General features: G+C 44.4%; 1 protein-coding gene across 1 annotated transcript; it reads left to right on the top strand.

Moving 5' to 3' along the window:
- The first annotated feature begins 989 nt into the window (after window positions 1-989).
- LOC138970741 (zinc finger protein 79-like) lies at window positions 990-26924 on the top strand. The gene is made up of 3 exons (XM_070343242.1): window positions 990-1071; window positions 18741-18844; window positions 25376-26924. Exons 2-3 carry the CDS (start codon window positions 18742-18744, stop codon window positions 26503-26505), a joined length of 1233 nt encoding a protein of 410 aa, XP_070199343.1. The 5' UTR covers window positions 990-1071; window position 18741; the 3' UTR covers window positions 26506-26924.

Here is a 26924-nt window from a genome sequence, read left to right as displayed (position 1 = left end):
ATATTTATTATAAATTAATGTTGAAGGATGAATGATGATACATTGTAGACGGATGCATGTTTTTTGATTAAAAGCCCCACAATGATGTGCTTGGCAAAAAAACCCACAAAAAGCGAATAAATCGTTCCAATAATGTCAGTCCCATAAGTCCCTAAAAATATATACTGATAACAACACTGAACATTTTTTAAATTCTTTCAAACTTCATCTTCAAATATTACACATATAAACTTAATACAATTTCAATTAACACACAACATAACTTGCTCTAAATTATAACAATCTAAATTCATCAGGTTCTAACTCAATACATGTAATTGTAACAAACAATTACCTTATCAGTGTGAAGAAGGCCAATATGTCAAGTTAATCCACCAACTGCTCCCTATCCTGTCTGTCGATCAAGTGAGGTATTCTAGTCAAGCTAACTCAAGGTAAATCTTGTATCAAAACAACAGTTCACATTTCAAAATAACGAAAAAAAGCATGCAACACAAGATTCATGATTTACACAAAAATATTCACAGCTACATGTCTGCCTGGTTTGGTCAGCAAACCAGCCCAACAGGTAAATTCCTAAAAATACTTTATTGCCACAGGGCTTAAACTATTAAAACTACATACAAGAGTAATCCAACTTGTTTCCCTGACTATTACAATAACAGTGAGTGAGAGAGAGTGTGTGTGTGTGTGTTGAACAGTCAAACCATTATAATACAATAATAACATTAGATTTAACATACACAATAATTACAACAGACAAAATAATCACTGTCACACACACACACACACACACACACACACACACACACACACACAAACAAACACACACACAAACACACACACACCCACGTATGCCGTTCACACACCAAACTGTCAAGCTCTTGCGCTACATTAGTACAGTACTTAGTTACTGAGTAGAATGTTGCACTACATTATTTCAGTAGTATATGGCAAAGAGACAGAATCGTAGCAAGGGGAATCACTCTGCAGAACTAGTGCCAATCTACTGAAGAAGCAGAAAAAGCAAAAATTTTGCCGAGTTTCTGCGATCTGTCGCTGTCTTTGGAGGTAAAACCCGCATTTTCTTTGCATTCTTTAATTTCACCAATTCGTATTTACTGCACATTCACCGCGTCACAACTTTAGTGGGGCCATATAAGCAAGAAAACCTTTCATTCGGGGTCAAATGTATTGTCACATGCAGGCGACAGGTAGGACGCAAGCCTGGCGTCAACCTAAATAAACTCTACACTGAATGCTTCCCCACCAATTTCATTTGGTACAATTATCTAGAGGGAGAAAAGCATGCCAAGTTCTTGTTAATGAAGCAGATTTGTGATGGAATTTGATAGATTTTACCCAAAGTTTGATTACTTAGAAATCGTGTTGCGACCCATCTCGTCATCGGCGCTTTTCCGGAAATGACCTGCGCTTTGTTGGAATTCCAACCATGGCCGCCATTGTAGGAATTCCAATTTTGCGCTACGCGATTCTAGAAATGTACCGCGCGCATAGTGAGAATTCTGCTCTTTCTTAGAATGCGATGTAAAATGATACAAGTCATGCATGATGGCCTATGATGATCCTTGTGTTTTAAAGTGATCAATGCTTAGTCTTGAAAAAGCAGATGCATTGTATAACGCACCAAACCAACCGAATTACAAAAAGCAAAAACACTTTTGATAACTTGGTAACAACTCAGTTCAACGACCCATCCCACTCAACCAAAACGCACCAATTTTATGTAATTTTTAACGTTTCAGATCTTACATTTTTACAACAACAAAAACACAAGAGTGTTCCGATATAACTTTTCACTGGTAACTATCGATTGTAATAATTTTTTACTCAGTCTTAACTGGTTATATATATATATATTAAACTCACACAGTCTCTCTGGGCTGCAGAGACAGCATTACGTCCCTTTACTGAGTAGGCTCTTGTCACTGCATGGTAATCTGGGCTCTTGAAACGTAATGTGCAAGTCTGTGCGCTTTTTTGATGTGATTGATTGTTGCAAAATGTTGATTCAAATTAAAGACGATTTCAGCCAGTTGTAACAAACTAACACTCTACTCTGAGGAAAAAAAAAATCATTGTGTTCAAAATAGATCGAGACAGCAGCAACTGAGTGTCACTGAGAGAATTGTTACACAGTGTACCCCCACACCCCCAATTCAAGACTTCCCCTGTTTAAGACCAGGGAACTATATTTAGATCTATGATAAGACCTTGCTTTTTCATATACATTATTCATGACCTGTGAAAAGGGTATACTTTTTTGTGCCAGTCGAAGGGTTGCCATTTCTAGAACGAGGCAGCTCGTTTCCGGAAATGCGGCGCTTTGTTGGAAATCAAATGAGGTTTCGGGAAATCCCGATTATTCCAACTCTGCCCCGGATTCTTACTTTGCGCCCAACATCCGCACCGAGTGGTTGCGTCCCTTGAATGAGAAATAGAAAGGGAACGCACTGGCTATACGCACTCGGCTACAGGCACTCGGAGTGTATAACATGTGTATACTTTCCGGCGTTAACTTCCGGTCGATCGTGAAGCTAATGTGCGCTTTGTGAAATGAAATCACAGAGTGCAAAATCAAAAAGAATGTGATGCTCCACTGCCTTTACAGTAATTAAGGTTAAACAAAAATGGCCGTCACTGGAGGTCGGGCGAGTCGGATCCCGAGCCTGTGGGCTCAAGCATCGGCACTCACATGGCTGCTCAATCTGAAAATCGTGATTTAGTGTTTGTGTAGGAGTTTCTAATCGCTGTTCAATTCAAAGAACTGGATAAAGATTAATAATGATCAGTTTTAGACGTAGAAAGACGTGTAAGAAAGCGGTTACGAATGAGCAACTGACCGTAGCCAGTTACCAGCTGAAAGAAAGAAGGGGCATAACCTCACCAAAACCGACCATTGTCTGTTTACCGTATAAAATGCACAACTTACACACAAACTTACCAAATCGATATGCTATTTGGGACCAACGCAATTTTTGTTCCTTTCTCGTGTGATCTTGCCGCGAGGTGGAGCCAGTTACCAGCTGAAAGAAAGAGGGGGTATAATCTCACCAGAACCGCCCATTAAGGTTAAACAAAAATGGCCGTGGCTGAAGGTTGGGCGAGTCGGTTCCCGAGCCTGTGGGCTCAAGCATCGGCACTCGCATGGCTGCTCAACCTGAAAATCGTGGTTTAGTGTTTGTGTGGGAGTTTCTAATCGCTGTTCAATTCAAAGAACTGTCGAAGTATCTCGATGCGAAGCAGATTTATGATTTGCCATAAATTAAACATGTTTGTTGTTTTTGTGTGATTCCATGTTTATCATTTATGTACTGCATTGTGTTCAACTAATGCTGCTTCTAGCCTTGGGACCAGTGACTGTGACTCATGGTTGCTTGGTTTGTGGACTCATGGGAATGGGATGAACTTCAGTGATCATCAAATTCGAATCAGTAATTAGTGAGCTGCTTTGTTGTTGCAATCTCAGTTCAATTCAAATCAAATCATATTAACTTTAATATTATTTCACATGGAGAAATTGCTGTGGTGGTATATATGTTACAGGCATTAATTGAAACCAGGCATTACGTGTAATGCCTGAAATGTTCATGCCTGTGACCACTAGGCATTACACGTACTGCCTAAAAATACCAGGCATTACGTGTAATGCCTGAAAATCATTGTCAGGCATTACACACTGAAACCTGTTACAGGCATTAAAGTGAAACCAGGCATTACTGTAATGCCTGAAATGTTACACGTAATGCCTAAACGTATATAATGCCTGAAACCTCTCTGCAATTGTCGTTGGTGAGGTTTCTGCTGATGTTTGTTGGTTATTTGTGGGTGGTTGGTTGTTTGGTACATGTAGTGGGTCGTGGTGGGTGGTGGTTGGTTGGTGGGTGGTGGTTTGTTGTTGGTTGTTGATTTGTTGACCGATCTTGGCTTCCGTGCCAAACATTGCTTTAAATGGCGATCTGCCTATACCGGCGTGGTGACTCGTGTTCTTTCTAAAGTGGACAAATTTGATGCGAGCTGTGCAGTTCGTAGTCTTGTTCTCGCTCATCCATGCTACCAGCATATCCTTTATGTCTGAATTTGCTCTTTCAACAGAGCCTTGACTCTCGGTTTTCCATGCACTATTTTTAGATCGGGCCATAATTGTGCGACCTCGGTAATTATACTGGCCATGAATTCATCTCGGTTGTGGCTCTGAGAAATAGATGGAGCACCGAACGCCAGAAAAATGTCTGGGATGTGTCTGTGATTTGCAAATGCAATCATTCCAGCCTTTCGCACCACTCTTCTTTTGTACAGCTCGTTCAAAGTCTTTTGTCTCTCTGTCCCACAATCGAACACCAAAATGCCCTGGAATAAAGAAGAATAGAGCAAAATAAAAGAAAGCAAAGTTAAGGGGGGGGGGGGGGGGAATAAGTTAAACACATTTGAAGAAATACAATGTAAAAAGACAATGGCAAGGCTTGAACCTGCGACCTCATGATCTCTAATACAATTCGCTACCGACTGAGCTTAGAATAGAAGACTTAACATGTCAGTTAGGGGGAAAATTGGAAGGTTAGTATTTTGTGAGATACATACTAATGCATAGTGCTTTTTGTTATGCGCTATAGAAATCTCCTTAATAAGTAAATAAAATGACTGGTGGTTCTTGAGCCTGGGGAACAAAAATATATGTTGGTTTAGGGTACCTAGACCAAAAAAGATTAGGATCTGTATGTTGTGTTTTTTGTTTTTTTCTTATATTTTTTTCTTCAATTTTGTCGATTTTAAAGGAGGTTACTTCCCTCAGTCTGTATGGTTTGAGAAATGAAAAAAAAAAGTTTTAGGGTCAGCGGAAAAAAATAGGGCCAGGGTCAGTCGGGTTACCCCAAACCAACATTTGTTGTGCCTAATGTAGATTTAATCACATATTCTTACTCCAATTCTTATGAATGCATTGACTTTAGTCCCACATGCTAGATGTCGAAAAAACCACTCAAATTACCTGCCCTTAGTAGGGTGGTAACCAAGCTAAAAGCGACGCCATAGCCGTTGCTATGGCCTGACCTTGCTCGGTTACCCATAACCCCCTGCGCACCACGTGAGCGCCAGCATCCGTAATAATCATTCTCGACTTTCGACAACACACGGTGGACGTGTCGGAATTTTGTCACTCACTTTTGGCCTTCGCTTGCCTGCTTGTCCGTGAGACTAGCCGGTTTCCTGTGGGTCTACCTGTCCGTCTACCTTTTGGTGAGATCTTTCCTGTTTATGTTTGGTATAAATGTTGATAGCTTGTGTTGAACACGCACACAGAAGTTTTTTGTTCTGGGTGACTGTTTTTCGCCGGTCTTAAAATGGCCGACAACAAAGCTAAACTTGGCGCGAGACTGGAAGGTGACAAGGCTCTTAGCCTGGTTTAGAAAACTATACCTAAGAGTAGCCTAAGAACTTTGATTTGCCTATTATGCGGGTCGTAGATCCGTCAAACAGCACTTCTTTTTATGTTCCTATCCCTCCGAGGGCGGGTTCAGTTCTTTCACAGCTCGCTTCCCCTGTTGGGGTTAATCAGCCTTTAGGCTCCTTATAGACTTTTTGTTGGATCGTCGTCGGTGCGACTGATGGGGGGGGGGGGGGGGGGTGGCCGTGTGGCTATTCTTTCCCCTTTCTCTGCGTAAGAGGAATCAGTCAATGTCCTCCTTTTGGGGGGACTTAACGATGTTTTGTGTCTGTATTCTCAGCTGTTTCAGGCGCGATCGGCGGTTCCCGCCCTCCCGTTCGTCAGCTTCGCACTGTGGTTAGTGCAAATGGCCTGTTCGGTTCAGCCCGTTTTTTGCCTCTGGTGGCTCTGGGCTGTTCTCGAGCACCCCTTCCTTTTAGGAGGGGGGGGGCTGCTCCCTGCCTGCGTCTAACCACTCTGATTACCGCCGGTACTTCACAGTGTGTTACGCAGCCCCCCGCCAATGGGGGGGGATAGGGGGGGGCGCTCCTCCGCCGCACCGTCGCCTGGTGCAAACGGCCAGTTCAGTTCAGTCCTTTCTGCCACTGGTAGACTGGGTTGTTCGCGAGCACTCTCTCCTTTAGGAGAGGGGGCCAGCTCCCCGCCTGCTTTGGCCGCTCGGCTTGCTTTAAAACAGCACTGCTGGGTCGGTCATGCAGCCCCCTTACCGTGAGGAAGGGGGAGTGGGGGGGCACGGTAAGTCACGGCCTGGGCTTGTCCCACTCTGCCCTTTGCGGGCAGGGGGCCGTGTTAGCTTCCCACCCTTTCCCGCCCCCCGGGCGCGTTCGGGTGGCGGCTTTCCAGGCTACGTTACATACCCCTTCTCTGCTCCATTTGGGGCAGGGTGGGGGGGGGGGGGGGTATCAGTGGCTCACTCTTTCCCGCCCACCGGGCAGGATCGTGTGGGGGCTGGAGCAGCGTTCCACCCTTTCCCTCCCTCTGGGTTGGACGGGGTGGGCGCTGTTGGACTGTCTTCACAGTCTGTGCCTCTATTGTCCTGGCCCGACAATCGTTCTCCTCCCCTATCGGGGTGGGTGGGCGGTGGGCTATAGGACTACGGCAGGTGGACGGAGGGGGGTCGGCCGTTGCTCGGTTCGTCTCTCTCCGTCGCTCTTACTGCTGTGAGGAGCCACCCCCCTCCCCATCTGGGGCATGGCGTGGCTCAGGCCTTTCTTCACAGCGGGGGTGCTATGTACGGCTTTCCAGGCTACGTTACATACCCCTTCTTTGCTCCATTTGGGACAGGTGGCTGTGTTAGCTGCCTGCGCTTGTCGCGGGTAGCGGTCGCGAAACAATGAGCTTGACTCTCTTTTGTTCTCGGCAGGGTGTCTCGCACAGTGGTCAGGGAACAATGAGCTTTGCTCCGTTTTGTTCTCTGCACGGGCTGTGCCGGCTGTCTACCTGTGAAAGGCGGAGATAGAACATACTCTTTCTCTCCAGTCTCCCATTCTTTTGGGGTTTGCCAGAGGATGTAGCCTTAGGGCTTTTGGTTCCGTTTGTTCACGGTTTTTGGCCAGGTTTTGGGGTTTCAGAAACCTGGTCAATATCCTCTGGTGTTTGATTCCCTCCTCTTGGGAGGATTCTCGCTCCGGGAGATTCGGATTTTCTAACGGTCTGGTTAGACTTTTTTAATCCCTTTTTTGACGTTACTGTCTTTTGGAACCACGAGCTTTAGCTCAGGTTCTTATTTCTTTACAATGGAGCGAAAGAGACATCTTTTATTTGTCTCTCTCTAGGGGCTCTGCTACATTCATAGGACAGTCCTATGAGTGGTGCGTTTTGAACAGGGGGGGGGGGGGGGGGGGCGTTCAGTCCTCCCTCTATTCCTTTTCGTTCGGGAGTCCAGAGTCTGGTGTTCTTCTCTGGCTGGTGGTGTTCCTCTCGCCTATGCGAGGTTTGCCAACAGCTCGGGTACAGATTTTGTGCTTCCTTTATTGCCGTGTTGCGTTCTGGTCGCCTAGGCGAAGCTTTGCAAACGGCTTACTGGAGATCAGATGATGTGTTCATCGGTTTCTATCTTCTGGTTATCTCCTGCACGCGGCTAGACGGCTCCAGTTCATTGCTGGTTTTAGTTACTGCAGGGCAGGTTCTTACAAGGACATAAGTAGGTTCCCTCCACCTTTAGGAGGAATCTGCATTCATAAGAATTGGAGTAAGAATATGTGATTAAATCGAAAATTTTTAATTAAATTTTGATTTAATATAATATACTTAACCAATTCTTATAGTTAATACCCTCCCATCCATCCCCGCTGGATTATGTCCTTGGGGTGTTTGTTTGATTAATAGTCTCGAATGATTATTACGGATGCTGGCGCTCACGTGGTGCGCAGGGGGTTATGGGTAACCGAGCAAGGTCAGGCCATAGCAACGGCTATGGCGTCGCTTTTAGCTTGGTTACCACCCTACTAAGGGCAGGTAATTTGAGTGGTTTTTTCGACATCTAGCATGTGGGACTAAAGTCAATGCATTCATAAGAATTGGGTAAGTATATTATATCAAATCAAAATTTAATTAAAAATTTTCGATTTCATTCTCAGAGTGTACATAAAAGACCAGAAAACCACATCAACGCTCATCATTCAACGCTATTTCGCAAAGGAAAGCAGTGCACCTTCGATTCAAACACACACAAAAACTGATACTGCACGGCAGTTTATTGACTCACATGCGAAGCAAAAGTGAGTCTATGTACTCACCCGAGTCGTCCGTCCGGCCGTCCGGCCGGAAAACTTTAACGTTGGATATTTCTTGGACACTATTCAGTCTATCAGTACCAAATTTGGCAAGATGGTGTATGATGACAAGGCCCCAAAAAACATACATAGCATCTTGACCTTGCTTCAAGGTCAAGGTCGCAGGGGCCATAAATGTTGTCTAAAAAAACAGCTATTTTTCACATTTTTCCCATTTTCTCTGAAGTTTTTGAGATTGAATACCTCACCTATATATGATATATAGGGCAAAGTAAGCCCCATCTTTTGATACCAGTTTGGTTTACCTTGCTTCAAGGTCAAGGTCACAGGAGCTCTTCAAAGTTGGATTGTATACATATTTTGAAGTGACCTTGACCCTGAACTATGGAAGATAACTGTTTCAAACTTAAAAATTATGTGGGGCACATGTTATGCTTTCATCATGAGACACATTTGGTCACATATGATCAAGGTCAAGATCACTTTGACCCTTATGAAATGTGACCAAAATAAGGTAGTGAACCACTAAAAGTGACCATACCCAATAAACATGCCAGAAGTGGGCCATTGCTGGCGTTTTGATGGCAATGCCAGTTGCCAGAACTACTGCCATCAAAGGCCCACTTATGGCCCAATGCTGGCATATTACCCGTATGCACATTGGCAAATTGATGGGCCATCACTGGCAAGCCAGCACTTTGCCAGCAAAAACCCATCATTTATTTGCTGGCTTTTTGATGGCTTGCCATCATTTTGCCAGCAATTTGCCAGCAATTTTCCAGCAAAAACCCATCATTTATTTGATGGCTTTTTGATGGCTTGCCATCATTTTGCCAGAATTTTGCCAGCAAAAACCCATCATTTATTTGATGGCTTTTTGATGGCTTGCCATCATTTTGCCAGAATTTTGCCAGCAAAAACCCATCATTTATTTGATGGCTTATTGATGGCTTGCCATCAAAAACCCAGCATTTTGCCAGCATTTCGCCAGCATTTTGCCAGCATTTTGCAGGTTTTTAGTTCCATATAAAAAAAACTTTTTTCCATATATTTTCCGTTAATGGCCCTTTACCTGCTGAAATTACCGGGCCAGTTGTGGCCCGGCAAAATGCCATATTTCTGTCTTTACCATTGCCAGCAAAATGCCAATAAGTTGCAGGAAATATACCAATACCACTGATTCGGATAGAATGACGGCTCTATTCATGTACTCGATCTGCACAGTCTTGTTAGCCCATAGATGGTTGTTAGAAGTCTATAAATATGCTTTGTTTTGTCATTTTTTACTGTGAATGTAATAACAATAACAAAACACAGCACATCAATGGACTTTTCAACCCATGCTGGCGGCAAGACGTGCGCAAATAAAGCAAAGGGCAATGCTGTCAAGCTGTACATTAGCAATATGCATATGCGTAATTATCAAATTCATCAGTAAAATGCAATTGAAATGCTAATCACATTTGTCGTGTAACTTATCTGGCAAGTAAAGGCAGTGGTTTTGACAGAATATCGTCATCAACGCAGTTATAGCGGGCACAACAACAATACAGTAATATATATTAACAAGAAGAGCAAACGCTCGATCGAGTCACTTTCGCAGTTCTGAATATTATATGAGGCATCAGATGGACAGGAAGAAATTGCTATTCACAACACAATGAGTCACGTTCACATAAAATTTGAGCCCGGTCACTTTTATAGTTTCCGAGAAAAGCCCAATGTTAAGTTGTGTGTTGCCGAACAGAAAAGGCTAGTTATCTCCCTTGTTTTTCTGATAACGTTCGTAAAAGGCTACAGATGTAAATACTTTGATGTAAAGAATAATCCTGCAAAGTTTCAATCACATCCGATGAACTTTGTCAAAGATATAAAATGTCTAATTTTTCCTTTGACGCTGACCTGTGACCTTGAAAAAGGTCAAAGGTCAACGAAACCATCGTTAAAGTGTAGAGGTCATTGGAGGTCACGACTAAACAAAATATGAGCCCGATCGCTTTGATAGTTTCCGAGAAAAGTCCAACGTTAAGGTGGTAAGTTTCCGAGAAAAGCCCAACGTTAAGTTGTGTGTTGCCGAACAGAAAAGGCTAGTTATCTCCCTTGTTTTTCTGATAACGTTCGTAAAAGGCTACAGATGTAAATCAATCAATGCCCGTCACTCCTGTCAGGGTATGGGCCGCCAACAACAGCTCTCCAGAGTCCTCTGTCCTGGGCCATCTTTTCTATCTGACTCCAGGTGTAGCCCATCTTTCTGGTGTCGGCCTCCAGGTCGCGTCGCCAGGTGTTTCTTGGACGGCCTCTCTTTCGCTTGCCCTGGGGGTTCCACCTCAGCGCTTGTCTGGTGATGTTGGTTGGTGGTTTGCGGAGGGTGTGTCCAATCCATCCCCATCTCCTTTTCCTGATTAGTTCTTCTGCCGAAAGTTGGCAGGTCCTTTCCCAGAGGTCGGCATTGCTGATGGTTTCGGGCCAGCGGATCTTGAGGACCCTCCTGAGGCAGCTGTTGATGAAGGTCTGGACTTTTCTGATGGTAGTCTTGGTCGTTCTCCAGGTCTCTGCTCCGTATAGTAACACCGACTTTACGTTAGAGTTGAACAGTCGGATTTTCGTGGTTAGAGACAGTTGTCTGGAGTTCCAGATGTTCTTGAGCTGGATGAAGGCGGCCCTTGCTTTGCCGATCCTTGCCTTGACGTCCGCATCTGTGCCTCCCTGCTGGTCGATAATGCTGCCAAGGTATGGGAAGGACTGCACTTCTTCAAGGGGACTTCCACTTAGGGTGATGGGCTCTTTACTGGTGGTGTTGATCTTCAAGATCTTGGTCTTGTCCTTGTGGATATTGAGGCCCACTTGTGACGATGTGGCAGTCAGAATGTCTGTCTTTTCTTGCATTTGTTGTTGGTTATGGGAAAGGAGTGCGAGGTCGTCGGCGAAATCCAGGTCATCAAGTTGGCTCCATAGAGTCCACTGGATTCCATTCCTCCGGTTGTTGGTGGATTCTTTCATGAGCCAGTCGATCACAAGTATAAAGAGAAAGGGGGATAACAAACATCCCTGTCGAACTCCTGTCCGCACTTGAAATCTGTCTGTGAGCTGCCCTCCATGGATGACTCTGCAGGACATGCCGTGGTAAGAATTCCTGATCAGGTTGGCTATCTTGGCTGGGATACCATAGTGCCTGAGGAGCTTCCAGAGTGTTTCTCTATCCACGCTGTCGAAAGCTTTCTCATAGTCGACGAAATTGATATACAGCGGTGACTTCCATTCTAGGGACTGCTCGACTATGATGCGAAGTGTTGCAATCTGGTCTGTGCAGGATCTGTTCTGCCGGAAGCCCGCCTGTTCATCTCGCAGCTGTGAGTCAACAATATTCTTCATTTTTTACAGATGTAAATACTTTGATGTAAAGAATAATCCTACAAAGTTTCAATCACATCCGATGAACTTTGTCAAAGATATAAAATGTCTAATTTTTCCTTTGACGCTGACCTGTGACCTTGAAAAAGGTCAAAGGTCAACGAAACCATCGTTAAAGTGTAGAGGTCATTGGAGGTCACGACTAAACAAAATATGAGCCCGATCGCTTTGATAGTTTCCGAGAAAAGTCCAACGTTAAGGTGGTGTCTACGGACGGCCGGCCGGACGGACGGCCGGCCGGACAGACTAACACTGACCGATTACATAGAGTCACTTTTTCTCAAGTGACTCAAAAACAAAACAAATGTAAAGCTTCCAAACAGCAACGACTCATTACCGAAACATTACAGAAACGTACGCTTTGTTTTCAGTTGCTCACTGTTATTTTATTTGTACAGCGTTCTAAATTTCACACTCGAGACATGATGACCAAAGGCAGGAATGTTTCTTGTTCACTTCCCAGTAAACCTCCGTAGGATTGTCTTGATTCTGTCATTTCTCTGTTCGCATCCGCAACGTTGAGATAACGCTTCTTTTCTTTGTCCTGACGTCGTAGCCTACGGTAAGCCATTGAAACTCTCAAGTCCTCCTGCCGTTCACCTCTTGAAACATGAAAGCAAACGAGTTTTGTTGGTTTTAATTCATTATTCCATATCACACACACACACACACACACACACACACACACACACACACACACACACACACACACACACACACACACACACACACACAACCAAACAACCAAACAAACGCAAGCATACACGCAGGCATGCAAGCAAACAGCACACGCACGCACGCACGCACGCGCGCGCGCTCACGCACACACGCGCACACACACGCGCGCGCACACACACACACACACACACACACACACACACACACACACACACACACACACACACACACACACATACACACACAGAGGCATTCTCACAGAGAGGACGACTTCTTGTAATCTATCATATTTTCTGAACTGACTAAAATGCCAAGCAGAAGTAAGGGGTCAACAGGAATATGTATTTTGATCTAACCTGCGAAGCTTACGTTGTCTCGGACAGCTCTCTTGCGTTTCTCTCAGGAACTGAGACCCAGGCGAGCTGCATCTTATCCAGTTGGGCAGTCAGACACTTGCACAAATCTTTGTCCTGGAGTGAATAGACACATACTCAATGTCAACATTCACAAGATGCAATTTGTTTGGTTACAAGTAAGCTTATGGTAATGCCTATGGTGCTTTTCTTTTGACAGAGACAAAACAAACTCAATCACACAAAGAAAGGAAAAAGGCACACACACACACACACACACACACACAACCGCGCGCGCGGGCGCACACACACACACACACACAACCGCGCGCTCACACACACACACGCGCACACACACACACACACACACACACACACACACACACACACACGCGCGTGCGCGCGCAGATTCTTTCTTACAGAGAGGACGACTTCTTAAAGTCTATTATATTTTGCGAACTGACTCAAACGTCCAGCAGAAGAAAGTTGAAAAAAAGACCGACAACGGAGGAAAAGAACAAGAAGATACTAGATCTAACGCCGTTGCGACGACCTGCTCACACAACTGTTTGTGAAACTCACCACGCTTGCTTCTAGCCGGAGGAGATCGGACGCGTACTGAAATCGAAGAAGGTGCTTTGGAAATTCCTTGAAGTTGAATGCAAAACAAATAACCGGACATCTGCAGAACCACCGCGGGCCGGATTTAGTTGACAATGCGTCATCATCACGAGTGACGTCAAGATATTTCGACATTTGTTTGTACATTACGTCACTCCAAGTGAGAAAGTCATACCGCTGTGCTGTCGCAGATCTTCTTGCCAGCAATTATCCAGCATTGGCCCACTGCTGGCGTGCCAGCAAAAACCCACCTATAATTGCCAGCAAATCGCCACCTATGGCCCAATGCTGGCAAACAAGCACTGGGCCACCAATGGCGTGCCAACAGTGGGCCAATTAAGGCATTTTACTGGCCGACAATATTACTGGAATGCCAGAGATGGGCCAGTGATGGCAAGCCATAACTGGGCCTTTGTTGGCAAACCATAATTGGCCCAGTGTTGGTTTTTTTATGGCCAGCTTTACCAAACTTGCCAGCAAAAAGCCAGCAGTGGCCCAGTTCTGGCATGTTTATTGGGATATCGCATGGTAGAAAGAGCCAATAAGCACCATTGTACTTCCTATGTCTTGAATTAACAGCTTTGTGTTGGATGACCTTGACCTTGGGTCAAGGTCACATGTATTTTGGTAGGAAAAATGTGTAAAGCAGTTCTTAGTGTATGATGTCATTGCTAGGTTTAGTTATTTGACCTTGACCCATTGGTGAGATCTTTCTTGTTTTATGAAAACTTTGGCGACGTTTTGTCGCGTGTTTGCGAACTTGTATGATTATTTCTAGTAAGAAAATTTTCGTGAGTTCGTTTTGCCATGGCGGAGAACGCCAAGAATAAACCTAGTTTGAGACAGACTACTGCTGCAGTGTCTCCTACTAGGAAATCCTCCTCGTCTAGAAAAAATAAGAGCGCTGGACAAACCGCCGTTTCACTTTCAGAAACGGGAATTGAAAAATGTTTTGATGTTGTTGTTGACAAGCCGCCGACCGCGATTTTGTCCGCTAAAGGCGGGGACAAGGTCACTCGCGGTAACAAAGATGATGTTGTTGATAAAGATGTTTGTGTGTTGGGGGCATCTGGTGATTCAGGTGTTTTGCCCTCCGACATTGCGTCGTTACTTCTGACGATTAGCGCACAGGTTTCGACTTTGGCTGCAGACTTGACGGCAACAAAAGCTGAACTCCGTTCTCTTCCGACTGGCATCTTCGATGTTACATCTTTGGGGAAGATCCGGTCTTTGCCTTCGGCTTCCACTTCCGGTTCCACCTCCGCTTCCGCAACTGTTTCCGCTTTGGGTTCAACTTCCGTTGTCCAAGCGGATGTGCACTCTTCGCAGCATGACGGTGGTCGTCTCGTGTCCATGCTGCATGAGCCTGGGCTTGTTAAAGGTATGTCTGGCACTGGTGGTTTGCGAACACAGGAGGAAGTAGCCCTAGATTGTGGCGAAAGTTCCGAAACTCCCGCTGTCAGTAAGGGTTAGGAGCCCTGTCGTTCGTAAGGATTTGTTGTCACCCATTCATACTGATTCGGGTTTTCAATCATTTCCTCTTCCGCCCGGGGGGGCAGGAAGTTGATGAGGCTAGGGGTGACCAGTCGCGTCTCTCTATGGCTCATCTACCTGACTACGATGGCGAGCAGGAAGTAGAGTTTGATGAGGGTGTTTCCACAGTGGTGGAGGACACCCAGCTTAGCGTGCCGTTGAAGTTGTTGAGCGCGGTGGCGTCGGCAGCTGAGACGGCATTCAAGTACTTCCCGGAAGGGGTGGTTCGGAGCAAAGAGAGACTTCCTCCAACCGCTTCCGCTTTTGACGAATTCCGGTCTTCCAAGATTCAGAAGGATCAGTTCCGGTTCCGGGAGTCGTCATCTGTTGCCTATGTTATGGCAAATGTGTTCAAGGGAAAGCAAACTCAGGTTCTTCCGTTGTTGACACAACGTGGAGACACACCTGAGGATGTGATTCCTTGGTTGGCAAAGGCGGGGGAGCGTTCTCTTTCTGGGATTCAGAAACTCACGATTACCCCACGACCTATCAATTTGGTTGAGCCGTTTGCGTTGCCCACAACAGTGCTTCCGATTACTCCGGAATTGGCATCGTTGCTGGAGGATGGCTACGCGAGCAACAGGGTTGTCCCGTATACGGACGCTTCTCTTATGGCTTTGGAGGAAGCAGGCAGAGCTCAGCTTGAGCTGACCTCCGTGTCAGAGTCGTTACAGCGGGCTCTTCGAGGTCAATCACGACATCATTGGACCCCTTTGAATTTCGGTTCGATGCTTCGGCACTTGATGTTTCTTCCCTTTTGGTCACTCTGGCGAAGGTGACGACGGAACAAATGACGATCTCCGCTGTGCATTCCAGGAGGGCAGCGTTCTTGACAGGTTCGAGGATTAGCAACAAATCCACGATCGAGAACTTAAAGGTGTCGCCTTTCTCGGAGGGCTCGCTGTTGGGCCAATCTTCTTTAGACGCGTTGCAAAAGGAGACTCAGAACGCGAGAGACTTGGCCATCGCAAACATTGCTTTCCAGGGTCAGTTGTCTCAGAGCAAGCCTACTCCTCAGTCTCAGCCTCAGTCGTCGAGCTATCCTCAGACTTCTTCGTCTGGGGGTGGTAAGACAAATACGCAGTCTTTTGCCTCAAGGGTAGGGGCCTTGGAGCGCCGTACCCTAAGAGGGGACAATCGTTCGCCGGTTCCAGGGGGTCGGGGCACAAGCCTCACCCCCAATAGAGCTCCCCCGAACCTCCCATCCCGGTAGCCCCCGCACTGGTTGTAGCGGGCGGCCCGTCCAGGGCCCTCACTTCCTGGCTGCATCTGGTGGTCAGCAAGTGGGTTACCGGGATTAGCGCGGTCGGGGTTCCGACTTCTCTGGTCAGGGGGATAGGCTCCTCTTACCAGGATAATGTTGCCTTGCCTAGCTCCAAGCATCTCGCTCCTCTCGTTTCACGGAGAGAATCTGGCCAGAGTACTAGCTTTGATATCTCTCAGTCTTGTAGACACTTCTTACCGCTTTTTAAATCGGTGCGTTTCTTGGCGCATACCGCTGTCTGTGGTTTGCCAGAAGGGCACATCGAACGTCGTGGCGGACTCTCGGGGCAGGGGAGGCAAGGAGATCCACTTAGATTGGATTCTGTTTCTGCGGTTCCTTCACTGGGTTTGGACAATCTTGAAGGTTTTGAGGAGATTCGATTTGGAGAGACCAGCGCTGGTTCTGGGTGCCCCATTTTGTCCAAACCAGCGCTGGTTCCTGGACTTACTGTGACTGGCGGTTCAACCGCCTATCCCCATCGCAGTAAGAAAGGGAGAACTCTTGAAGCCCCGGTCAGGCATCCCGCAAGAGAATCCTCAGGTTCTAAACCTACAAGGATGGTTTGTAGCTCAGAAGCTCTTAGCTTAAGGCAGGGGCATCTTCTGCCACTTTGAATTTTGTTAAACATGCACATAGGGAGTCGACCAGCTCGGTCTACTCTTCTCACTGGTCTTCATGGGTTAAATGGTGTGATCTTAACAGAGTTAAGCCCTTGGCACCAAGATCGATGCAGGTAGCCAATCATTTAGCCTGGCTAGCAGAACAAGGCGGATCTTTGTCTGCCCTTCGTGTCAGAAGGTCCGCTATTTCCTCAACGCTTAAGCAACTGGGTCACAAGATCACTCTTGATGGAGTTATTTCTAGCGTTATTAAGGGTGCCTCCCTTAAGGCCGCTCGCGCGAAGTCACCGCTCCCTGCCTGGGATTTGTTTCTTGTTTTGAGATTTTTGGCTTCAGACGAGTTTGAACCCATTCGGTCAACCAGCTTGGTTAATTTGACACGCAAGGCAGTTTTCTTAATTTTGCTCGCTACATCTCGTAGAGGAAGCGAGGTTCATGCCTTATCCGGATTAGCTAAAGATATCTCAACCGAAAAAGATGGTTCTATATCTCTTAAATTTAGGCCAGAATTTTTAGCTAAAAATCAGAAACCAGGCCAAATTTCACCCATCATTATTATTCCGCCCTTGAGCAACATTCTTGCTCCTGGAGACCCTGATATTGTTTGATCATCTTATTAACTTCTCTCGTTTTCTTCTTAACCAGCCTAATTGCTCGATTCTACTTTACTCCAAAGCACTTTAGTGATCAAACTGAGATTGCAACAACAAAGCTAGTCAAGCAGTCACAAGTCACTCCAGTGCGTCCGCGAACCAAGCAACGTGAAATACTGGTCTGGAGGTATATACACAATTACAAATGAACATGGAAGCAAACAAAAACAAACAAATGACAACAAAACATAAGTCTGGCTGCTTTGCATCGAATTGCTTGCTTTGACAGAATCTCTGACACCTGCGAACCGCTACTCTCGTTACGTCAGTTGCTGGTCAGTGATCGTGCTGTTTCCAAAATACAATTAGGTCTTTCTGAAACTAAGCTCCATGAATCATTCTAAAAAAAATAGCAAAAATCACAGTTCTTTGCATTGAACTTAAGAAGAAAATCGTAAAATAAAATGAACAAATCGGATTAAAAAATATACATAGGTAGTTTGTGGAGAAAGTCGGTCCCCAAGCCTGAGGGCTCCGTAACCGGCTCACTACAGTGGCTCGGGAATCAATCAATCAATCAATATGAGGCTTATATCGCGCGTATTCCGTGGGTACAGTTCTAAGCACAGGGATTTTTTTAAAATAATTTTTTTATGCAATTTATATCGTGCACATATTCAAGGCGCTGGGATTTATTTATGCCGTGTGAGATGGAATTTTTTTTTTACACAATACATCAAGCATTCACATTGGCCAGCAAATCGCAACCATTTCGGCGCATATCCTACTTTTCACGGCCTATTATTCCAAGTCACACGGGTATTTTGGTGGACATTGTTATCTATACAATTTTGCCAGGAAAGACCCTTTTGTCAATCTGGGAACTGGTGAGTCGCTCAGTGACTCGGGGACTCGCCAGTTCCCGAGCCACTGTGGTGAGCCATGACTAAATGCATTAATTTTGCGCTTCACACGACTTGTTTCATTTTTCAGGGAGCATGTGTTGCAATTTTAAATGAAGAAATTCATCAAGTTAGCAAACATCATTTTCAATGTCACAAGGGAAGCACAGCTGAGATTGAGCATTGTCGTACTTCCCTACAGGTAATGCACCCGGGTGCACACCCTGCATACAAGAAAAACACCTATGCACAGGAAGTGCACCAACAGGGAATGCACCCTTTTATTCCACGGGGTCAAATCACCCGGAAATCACATACGGTAGTTGTAAAGTCGAACCCCCCATATTACAAACCCCTCCCTTTTAAGGCCCTCCTTTCTCAGACTTTCTGTTCATAGCCTTTGTGAATTTACCCCCATTTTAAGACTCCCTCCTTTTTAAGACCTAGCTGATTTTCTCAGATCTATGGATGTCTTAAAAGGGGGGTTCCACTGTCCAAGGGTAGAAGATTTGATGCTGTTTGTGAGACATAACTTTCAACTCTGCATGATTGTCTCCTTGTCACAGGATGGAGGGAGAGGACCCGGCAGTGAAGACGGAGGTGAAGATTGAGATTGATGTCGCTGAAGAGCCACCACAGTCTTGGTTTATGACCCAGCAACATACACATGGTGAGTATCTGTACCCTGTGTTTTACAGCAAGCAAGGCTGTGTGTGTGTGTGTATATGTCTTGTGTGTGTGTCTGTAGGCATGCGTGCACAGGCGAGCATGTGTTGTATGATATCAGGCTAGTCTTTTTACATTTAGTCAAGTTTTGACTTAATGTTTTAACATAGAGGGGGAATCGAGACGAGGGCCGTGGTGTGTGTGTGTGTGTCTGTGTGTGTCTGTGTCTGTGTGTGTGTGTGTGTGTGTGTAGAGAGAGATTCAGAGTAAACTACTGGACCGAACTTTATGAAATCTTTCTTCATCATTTTCTGATTCAAAAAACATATAACAGGCAAGGGAATCTTCCGCCTTTTTGCAGAAATCCGCCTTTTTGATGAGCCCCGTGGTCATTTCTGAGATCGGTGTAAATCCGTTGAGAAAATTGGAGGGGGGGTACGTAGAGGTTACATTTCGAGTCTCAGTGATTATCAAAAATAATGGTCGAAGTTAGCGGATCATGAAAAATGCGAGCTTCAGCGAGCTTTTTCATGACCGCGAACTGAGACCATTATTTTTGATAATCCCTGAGACGAGGTATGTAACCTCTTTATCCCTCCTTTCTTCAGTTATTCAAAGAAAAGAGGAGTTTTTGTGCGAAAGTTTGATCGAATCATATTCACCCAACCAGTCTACCTGCGCAGGCGATCGATTAATGCGCGGTTGTATAGTTCCGTGCAAATCATTCAATTTTGTTAACACTTCTTGTCAGTTTCCATGTTTTGAACTAAAATCAAGTTCACAGTTATGTTGTCATTCTGCTGTAGCGGTAAAGGCAGATAGTGTGTGTTCTCATGTTTTGGTATCGCCCAGGAAAATCCTCGAATGTGACTAGCAGACGAAGTTTTACACCCGTGTTCCAACGTTAAAAACTGTATGAAGTTCAGTTTTCTGGGGCAAAATAGTGTTTGAAACCGCTGCATGTTCTTTAAGTTGATTAAATGTTTGCAATTGATTGCGTGTAATCTGTTTATAAAATGAAATATTGTTGAAAACTGACCATCGGATTGCAGTCTTGTCGGTGCAGCCGAAATCTGGAAGGGGAACTACTCGTGTCGCTAGACAAAGTATGAGAGTTACTTTTCCTTGGAATCTTACTAGCGATTTATAAACGATTGTGCACGGCAGATCTGAATTCAGAAAACAACCAAACTCATGGATTTTATATTGAGATTCATGTGTTCAAGCCTGTAGTTGCTGGTTTAAATGCGGTATGGTTGTATTGTTTGCTCCAGAAATGTATATTTTGTACATTAGAGTGTTCTGAACTTTTGAGTCGCAAAAAGTAGATCCACAATGTGTACAGTCTGTACCCATGAGCTATTGAGGATTCAGGCCCGTTGTTGGGTAAGTGATTTTGGTTGTTGGGTAAGTTACCGAAAAATAACTAGCCCTACAAGTTTACAGAGAGAAAGAAGCAGAGGGGGGGATAAGGTACTTTCATCCGCATAACAGCTTCCATTGGCGATAGTTTATTCTCAATTGGCGTATTCTTATTTGGACTGAATGTTGCTTGTACGAAATTTGCCGAGTAGAACCAGAGGATGGTTAGAATGCTGTCGGAAACAGCCGAGCAAGTGGTTTTATGCTTGTTCCGGAATTTGCCGAAGATTTCCGAGCGCTTTCTTTGTTTTTACGGTTCGTGCAGTTTTTGATACCATGCATCGGCGAAAAGGCCCTTAATTGCGACCGAAATCGACTAAGTGTGAAAAACAAATGGAATTTTGGATGGCTTGATGAGAGTGAAGACTTCGATTTTGTTGACGAAAGGCAAAGTAAAAAAACTTGGATTCTGTTGGCTAAAGCCACAGAATGAATATGTTGTGTGTGTAAGGGACAGTGCCAGAGACTTGGATTCTGTAGGCTGATGCCACAGGCTGAATATTTTGTGTGTAGGGTTCAGTGTAAGCCAGCGCCAGAGAGACAGTCTTATTGATATTTTAATAACACTATCACAGTGTGAAACTTTCCTTGTGGAGCCCATGAACATCTTGGAGTTAGAGGGATTTAATACCTTTATGTTCATGAATACATTCATCATCAGTGATCATCAATCCAATGAACTATTCTGAGGTAACCTTTTTTGTGTAGATATAGTTTCTGAATGTTAATTGTTCTGAAAGTATGGTTTAGTGACACCAAGGAGATTGTTACTGCATGCAGATAAAGAGTTGGTGAGTCATTGTGTAAATTGAATTACAATTTGAACACATTGGTGAGAAATTACTGCAGCTTCAAGTGCACTGTTTTTGTAAAGTTATGGTCTCTCCTGGTGCACGTTTTAGGTGTGGAAAATGTCAAAAACCCTCAGCTTCAGGGGGCCTTGCCCCCTGACACCCTGGCAGGGGCCTATGGCATCCCCCGCATTATTTTCCTCCTTTTTGATGATTTCCTGTTCCCATGCCTGATATAAATATGTTACATTCGGATCAAAAACAAGCCCTGAACATTAAAAATATAAACATTATGATTAAAATTAAATGTCCGAAATCGATTTAAAAACAATTTCATCTTATTCCTTGTCGGTTCCTGATTCCAAAAACATATAGATATGATATGTTTGGATTAAATACACTCTCAGAAAGTTAAAACAAAGAGAGGTACAGTAATTTTTAGTGTGCTATGCAGCACAGCGCATCCACTGCCGTGCTAAACAGGCTTGTCAATTTCACTGCCTTTTGCATGAGCGGCGGACTACGGTCATTGTGAAAAAAATGCAGTGCGTTCAGTTTCATTCTGTGAGTTCCACAGCTTGACTAAATGTAGTAATTTCACCTTACGCGACTTGTTTAGTACCAGTAAGGATTGGGGCATGTGTGATTGTGTGATATCAGGCCAGTAGGGACTAATGGGCAGAAACACTCGGTCGGTAGCTGGTCTGGCGCGGAAACTGGTGATGTCTATTGTCATGGGTTTGAATCCAGGGTTTGCGAAGGGATTTATTACTTAAAGTCAGCTCTCTGAACTATGAGTTAGTCTTGGTGTCTGCATAACATGCCGTGTGTTTACGCATGTGCATAATAAAGATCCTGGGTTGACAGTGACAGTTTAAGGGCATTAACTCATTCGCGTTGTATCTGACTTCCTAATCCGACAGCTGTGCTTTGCGTTGCCGGCACCTCTGATGTTACGATCCGACGTATGTAACGAATTTTTAACGGTGTGAATGGCCCCGCTGACCAAGGGAAACAACCCCCACAGTAAACTTCTGCCTGTCTACAGTGGTACCATTGACTGTAAACAGTTCCTTCCCTTCAATTGTTGGGAATAATGTTTGATTTTTTTGACGGTGTGTGACCCACATGTTTTGACTTTTCCAAGATGGCGGATCGTTCTGCTACAAGACGTATTAACTTGAAAAGAGTGCTAAAGAACTTGTTAATCAGGATGGTTCTGATCTTGATCTAAGTGATGATGATAGTGGAGATGATATTTTAGATTCTGGTGACGAGTTTGTGCCAATAGACGATGATTTGGGTGATGATTCGAACAATGAAAGTGTTGATCATGACATTGTGTATGATGAACCCATGACATAGAAATTGTTTTTGTTTTTTTGCTTCAAAGAGGTAGTTTGACTGGATGTGAAGACAACAAAAGACAACATTCTTTCAAATATTTTCTGAAAGAGCAAGTTTCAAACTTTGCAAAAATGTAAGGTAGGTAAGGTTATCTTGTGTTATTGATTTTTAAATTATTTTTTAAATGGGTCAAAATCGTGCGCCGGGACGCAACACGGGGGACAATTTAGATGCGCCCCGATTGAGTTAAAAACATGAATACAAGCATGCAAGTAATCTTCGACGAAGGCCGGACTTTGGTATTTCACTAAATTTCCGCTTGGAGGCTTAAAATTTAATTAATTAGTTCGCTCATTAAAGTTATCATGAAATAAAAAAAGTGGAAACAGATTCAAAATTGATTGCATCGTATTCTACATCAAGTTTTGAATCTGAAAATAAAATACATGTTATGTTTACTCTAAAAATGTGATCACAATTAACGATCAAAGGTTAATTCGGTACATGTACTATGATTATCTTATGTGTGTGACGAATTTAGGTCTTTTATGGCAAAACCATAGACTTACTACATGCCAGTTAGAATAGCCAGGGCTAACACAAAAAAAGTGAAACACCCGAAAGGCAAGGGTCCGCAGCAGCACCCCCCCAGAAGCTAAGGCTTTTTTAATTATCTCGTAGGGACATTTATTAAGAACAAAGTTTTACTTTAAGAAACCGGATTTTTCGGTTTTATACGTTTTCAAAAAGCGTATTTCCAGCGAGAACTGGAAAGGTGTTAGCCCTGAGTAGCTGAAAGAGCTACTGCTCACTATATTGATCTGACTGTTTGGGGAGAGTTTTGGCCGATTTTGACGAATCTGGGGAATCCACTGTGCATGAACATTCATCTACATGCATGCGGCATGATTTGACCTTTAGCACCACAAGTATGGTAATCAATAAAATGAAAGCGAACAAAGGAGCTTCGGGGCACTACTTCTCTCAGATGTTGGCAACAAAGTACATGTAGTTGAGATGCGCTGCCCATGACGGGCCCTTAGCTGTATAGTAAATGTTCACCACATACACTAACAAGAGGCGAAGCCTTCAAGGCTCACGTAAGAAATCGACAAACAGTAACACAAACTCAATCACTTCGTCACACATACACACACACAGTAAGCATAGGTGACACAGTGCAAGAGTGCGAGACACTAGATCTAGATCTGTCGCCTCGGTACTTACAGGGACACGACCACCAGATGGTCAGGTCAAGACTGCGCTTTCGACAGCGCTTCCTCGCGCAGACACTGGAAACATGCTGTGCAGATTAACCTGTAGGAAATCTCCTTTGGTATCTTCTTTATCTATTTTTCTGGAGCTACGAAACCGAAGAATGTGAAATCATGAGTCGTCTTCTCCGAATCGGCGAACTGCAGCTCGGTGATAACTGTATCTATACCACAATCCTTCACACGATCTGACCTAACCTTGACCCCTGACCTGGTCTACATACCACACACGACACAAACCAGTCAGCTGTTTTTACCCCCCCCCCCCCCCCCCCCAAAAACCCCTACCACCCGTTTTCTTTGGATACACACTTTAACTACATACATGCCGACGAATTGTTGATCATTGCTTCAATACTTTGAAGCTGTTGCTTAGATAATAACCAGGTAAAATTAGTATTTCGGTGTTTAGTCAAATGTTAAAGTTTCTACCACAGACATATGTATACATACATACGCACGCACGCACAGACAGACAAAAGTTAGCATCACATAGGCTACACTTACGTGAGCCAACAAGGCAAGTAACTCCTAACACATTAAACTGAGTTTCTGAAAAAGTGCTTTCTTTGCCTATTTTTTGACATGTTGTAATTAAGCTTTTATAACACTTTCTTTTAAAAAGTGAAGGCAGTCGAGTCCTCCAACGTGGTAGCATTGTTTGCAACACAGAATATCTGTAAGTGCGGCTTCTTTGGTAATTCTGACTATAGTATAGGGACAACGCGAACACAGATGGGTTTTTTTTTGTCTTGTTTTATTTCCTTCTTTCGTTGATCTGCGTCCGGTGAAAACTGCACAAAAAAGGGAACGTAAACAGAGAGCAAACAATAAAACAAACGAGAACAATGGAGCAAGAAGGAGAGAAAACCAGAAAGCGAAGCAGAAATGAGAAAGACAGAAACACTGAACAGAGAAAGAAGGAGACAGAATTAGAGAACAACAGACAGTGAACACCAGAGGATACAGAGACAAAAACAGGTGCTAAGAAAAGATAAAGAGCAAAGGTATATGCAAATCTTTATAAAGAAACAGACAGGAAATCAACACTAAAGTATATGCGTACATACCCTATTTGGCGTCGAAAAAACACACAAAAAAGCCGCTGAGGGCGAAACGAATATGACGACTAAAAACGTGACGTTTTATAATGACGTAAAAACTGGACTGACGACACGCTGACTTTGTACCACAATCACGCAAAAGGAAATGATATTCACGCGAACATACACAATGAAATAAAAGTACGGTAATGAAATAAAAGTACGGTAATGAAATAACTGGGGACAGAACAAAGAACAAACAAGGGTGGAAACTATAGGGGCTCACAAGTTAAGTCACTAAAGGGAAGGACAGAGCTCTTACACTACAGTCTATCTCTCTGTGCACTGAGAGAACAACCAGGCTTAATTGAGGAAGTTAAGGGAAGTAGGGGAATCAGCAGGTAAAGCGACAAGAACTGGTTAAAGGTGACTACCTGACAAACGATTTAACAGCACAAGCGGCGGTTTACGGACTATATATTACGACACACAGAAACAAAGAGAATCGTAAATAAAGTGAAAGAAAACCAGCCCACACACAGGGGCAAGAACAAAATCTTTTGGTACATTTATAACTTTGGAGGCAATCTGAGGACCAGCTTTTTCCTTTGGTTATACTATTTGCTTTTAAAATGTGTCAGCAAATTGTCTGTTACAGGACAAGCTGCAGCCAATGTTGACAGTGATACTTGGCAGAAGGAAGAGGCAGGAGAAGGACAAGCTACAGTCAGTGCTGACAGTGATACCTGGCTGAAGAAAGAGGCAGGAAAAGGACAAGCTACAGCCAGTGCTGAAAGTGATACCTGGCTGAAGAAAGAGGCAGGAGAAGGACTATCCACAGGCTGTACTGACAGTGATACCTGGCTGAAGGAAGAGGCAGGAGAAGAGCTGTCTGGTACTGACAGTAACTTCAACACTGATTCACAGCTAAACACAAACAGCAGAGGAGCAACCTTGTCTGCTGGTAAAACTCGACCAAAGGAGCACACGTTTAAACGTCTACGTAAACAAGTGCATCGGTGCTCACATTGTAGTACAGTCTTTGATTTTCCAAGCGTGTTGGAGAGACATCTACTAAAGCATGCAGGTGAACGACCACATAAGTGTGATCAATGCAGTGCTGCTTTTGCTCGATCTCGTTCCCTGAAGCAACACATGTTGACACACACAGATGAGCGACCACATAAGTGCAATCAATGCAGTGCTGCTTTTGCTCGATGTGGTTACTTGAAGAAACATATTATCACACACAAAGGGGAACGACCACATAAGTGTGGTGAATGCAGTGCTACCTTTTCTGAGTCAGCCTCCTTGAAGAAACATATGTTCACACACACAGGGGAACGACCACATAAGTGCGGCCAATGCAGTGCTGCTTTTGCCCAGGCTGGTTCCTTGAAGAAACATATGTTGACACACACAGGTGAACGACCTCATCAGTGTAGTCAGTGCAGTGCTGCTTTTGCTAAGTTTGGTAACCTGAAGACACACATGTTGACACACACAGGTGAACGACCTCATCAGTGTAGTCGGTGCAGTGCTGCTTTTGCTCAGTTAAGTAACTTGAAGAAACACATGTTCACACACACAGGGGAACGACCACATAAGTGTGGTGAATGCAATGCTGCTTTTGCTCAATCTGTTTCCCTGAAGTACCACATGTTGACACACACAAGGGAACGACCACATAGGTGCGGTCAATGCAGTGCTGCTTTTGCTCGATCTGGTTCCCTGAAGAACCACATGTTGACACACACAGGGGAACGACCACATAAGTGTGGTGAATGAAATGCTGCTTTTGCTCAATCTGTTTCCCTGAAGTACCACATCTTGACACACACAGGGGAACGACCACATAAGTGTGGTCAATGCAGTGCTGCTTTTGCCCTGTCTGGTTCCCTGAAGAAACACATGTTGACACACACAGGTGAACGTCCAAATAAGTGCAATCAATGCAGTGCTGCTTTTGCTCAGCTTGGTAACCTGAAGAAACACATGTTGACACACACAGATGAGCGACCACATAAGTGTGGTTAATGCAGTTCTGCTTTTTCTGAGTTGGCCTCCTTCAAGAAACAAATGTTCACACACACACAGGTGAACGACCACATAAGTGCGGTCAATGCAGTGCTGCTTTTGCCCAGGCTGGTTCCTTGAAGAAACATATGTTGACACACACAGGTGAACGACCTCATCAGTGTAGTCAA

This window comes from Littorina saxatilis, linkage group LG7 (assembly GCF_037325665.1).
Source record: "Littorina saxatilis isolate snail1 linkage group LG7, US_GU_Lsax_2.0, whole genome shotgun sequence".
NCBI classification, from domain to species: domain Eukaryota; kingdom Metazoa; phylum Mollusca; class Gastropoda; order Littorinimorpha; family Littorinidae; genus Littorina; species Littorina saxatilis.
Note: the sequence above shows the minus strand (reverse complement) of the source record. Positions and strands in the feature narration are given on the sequence as shown.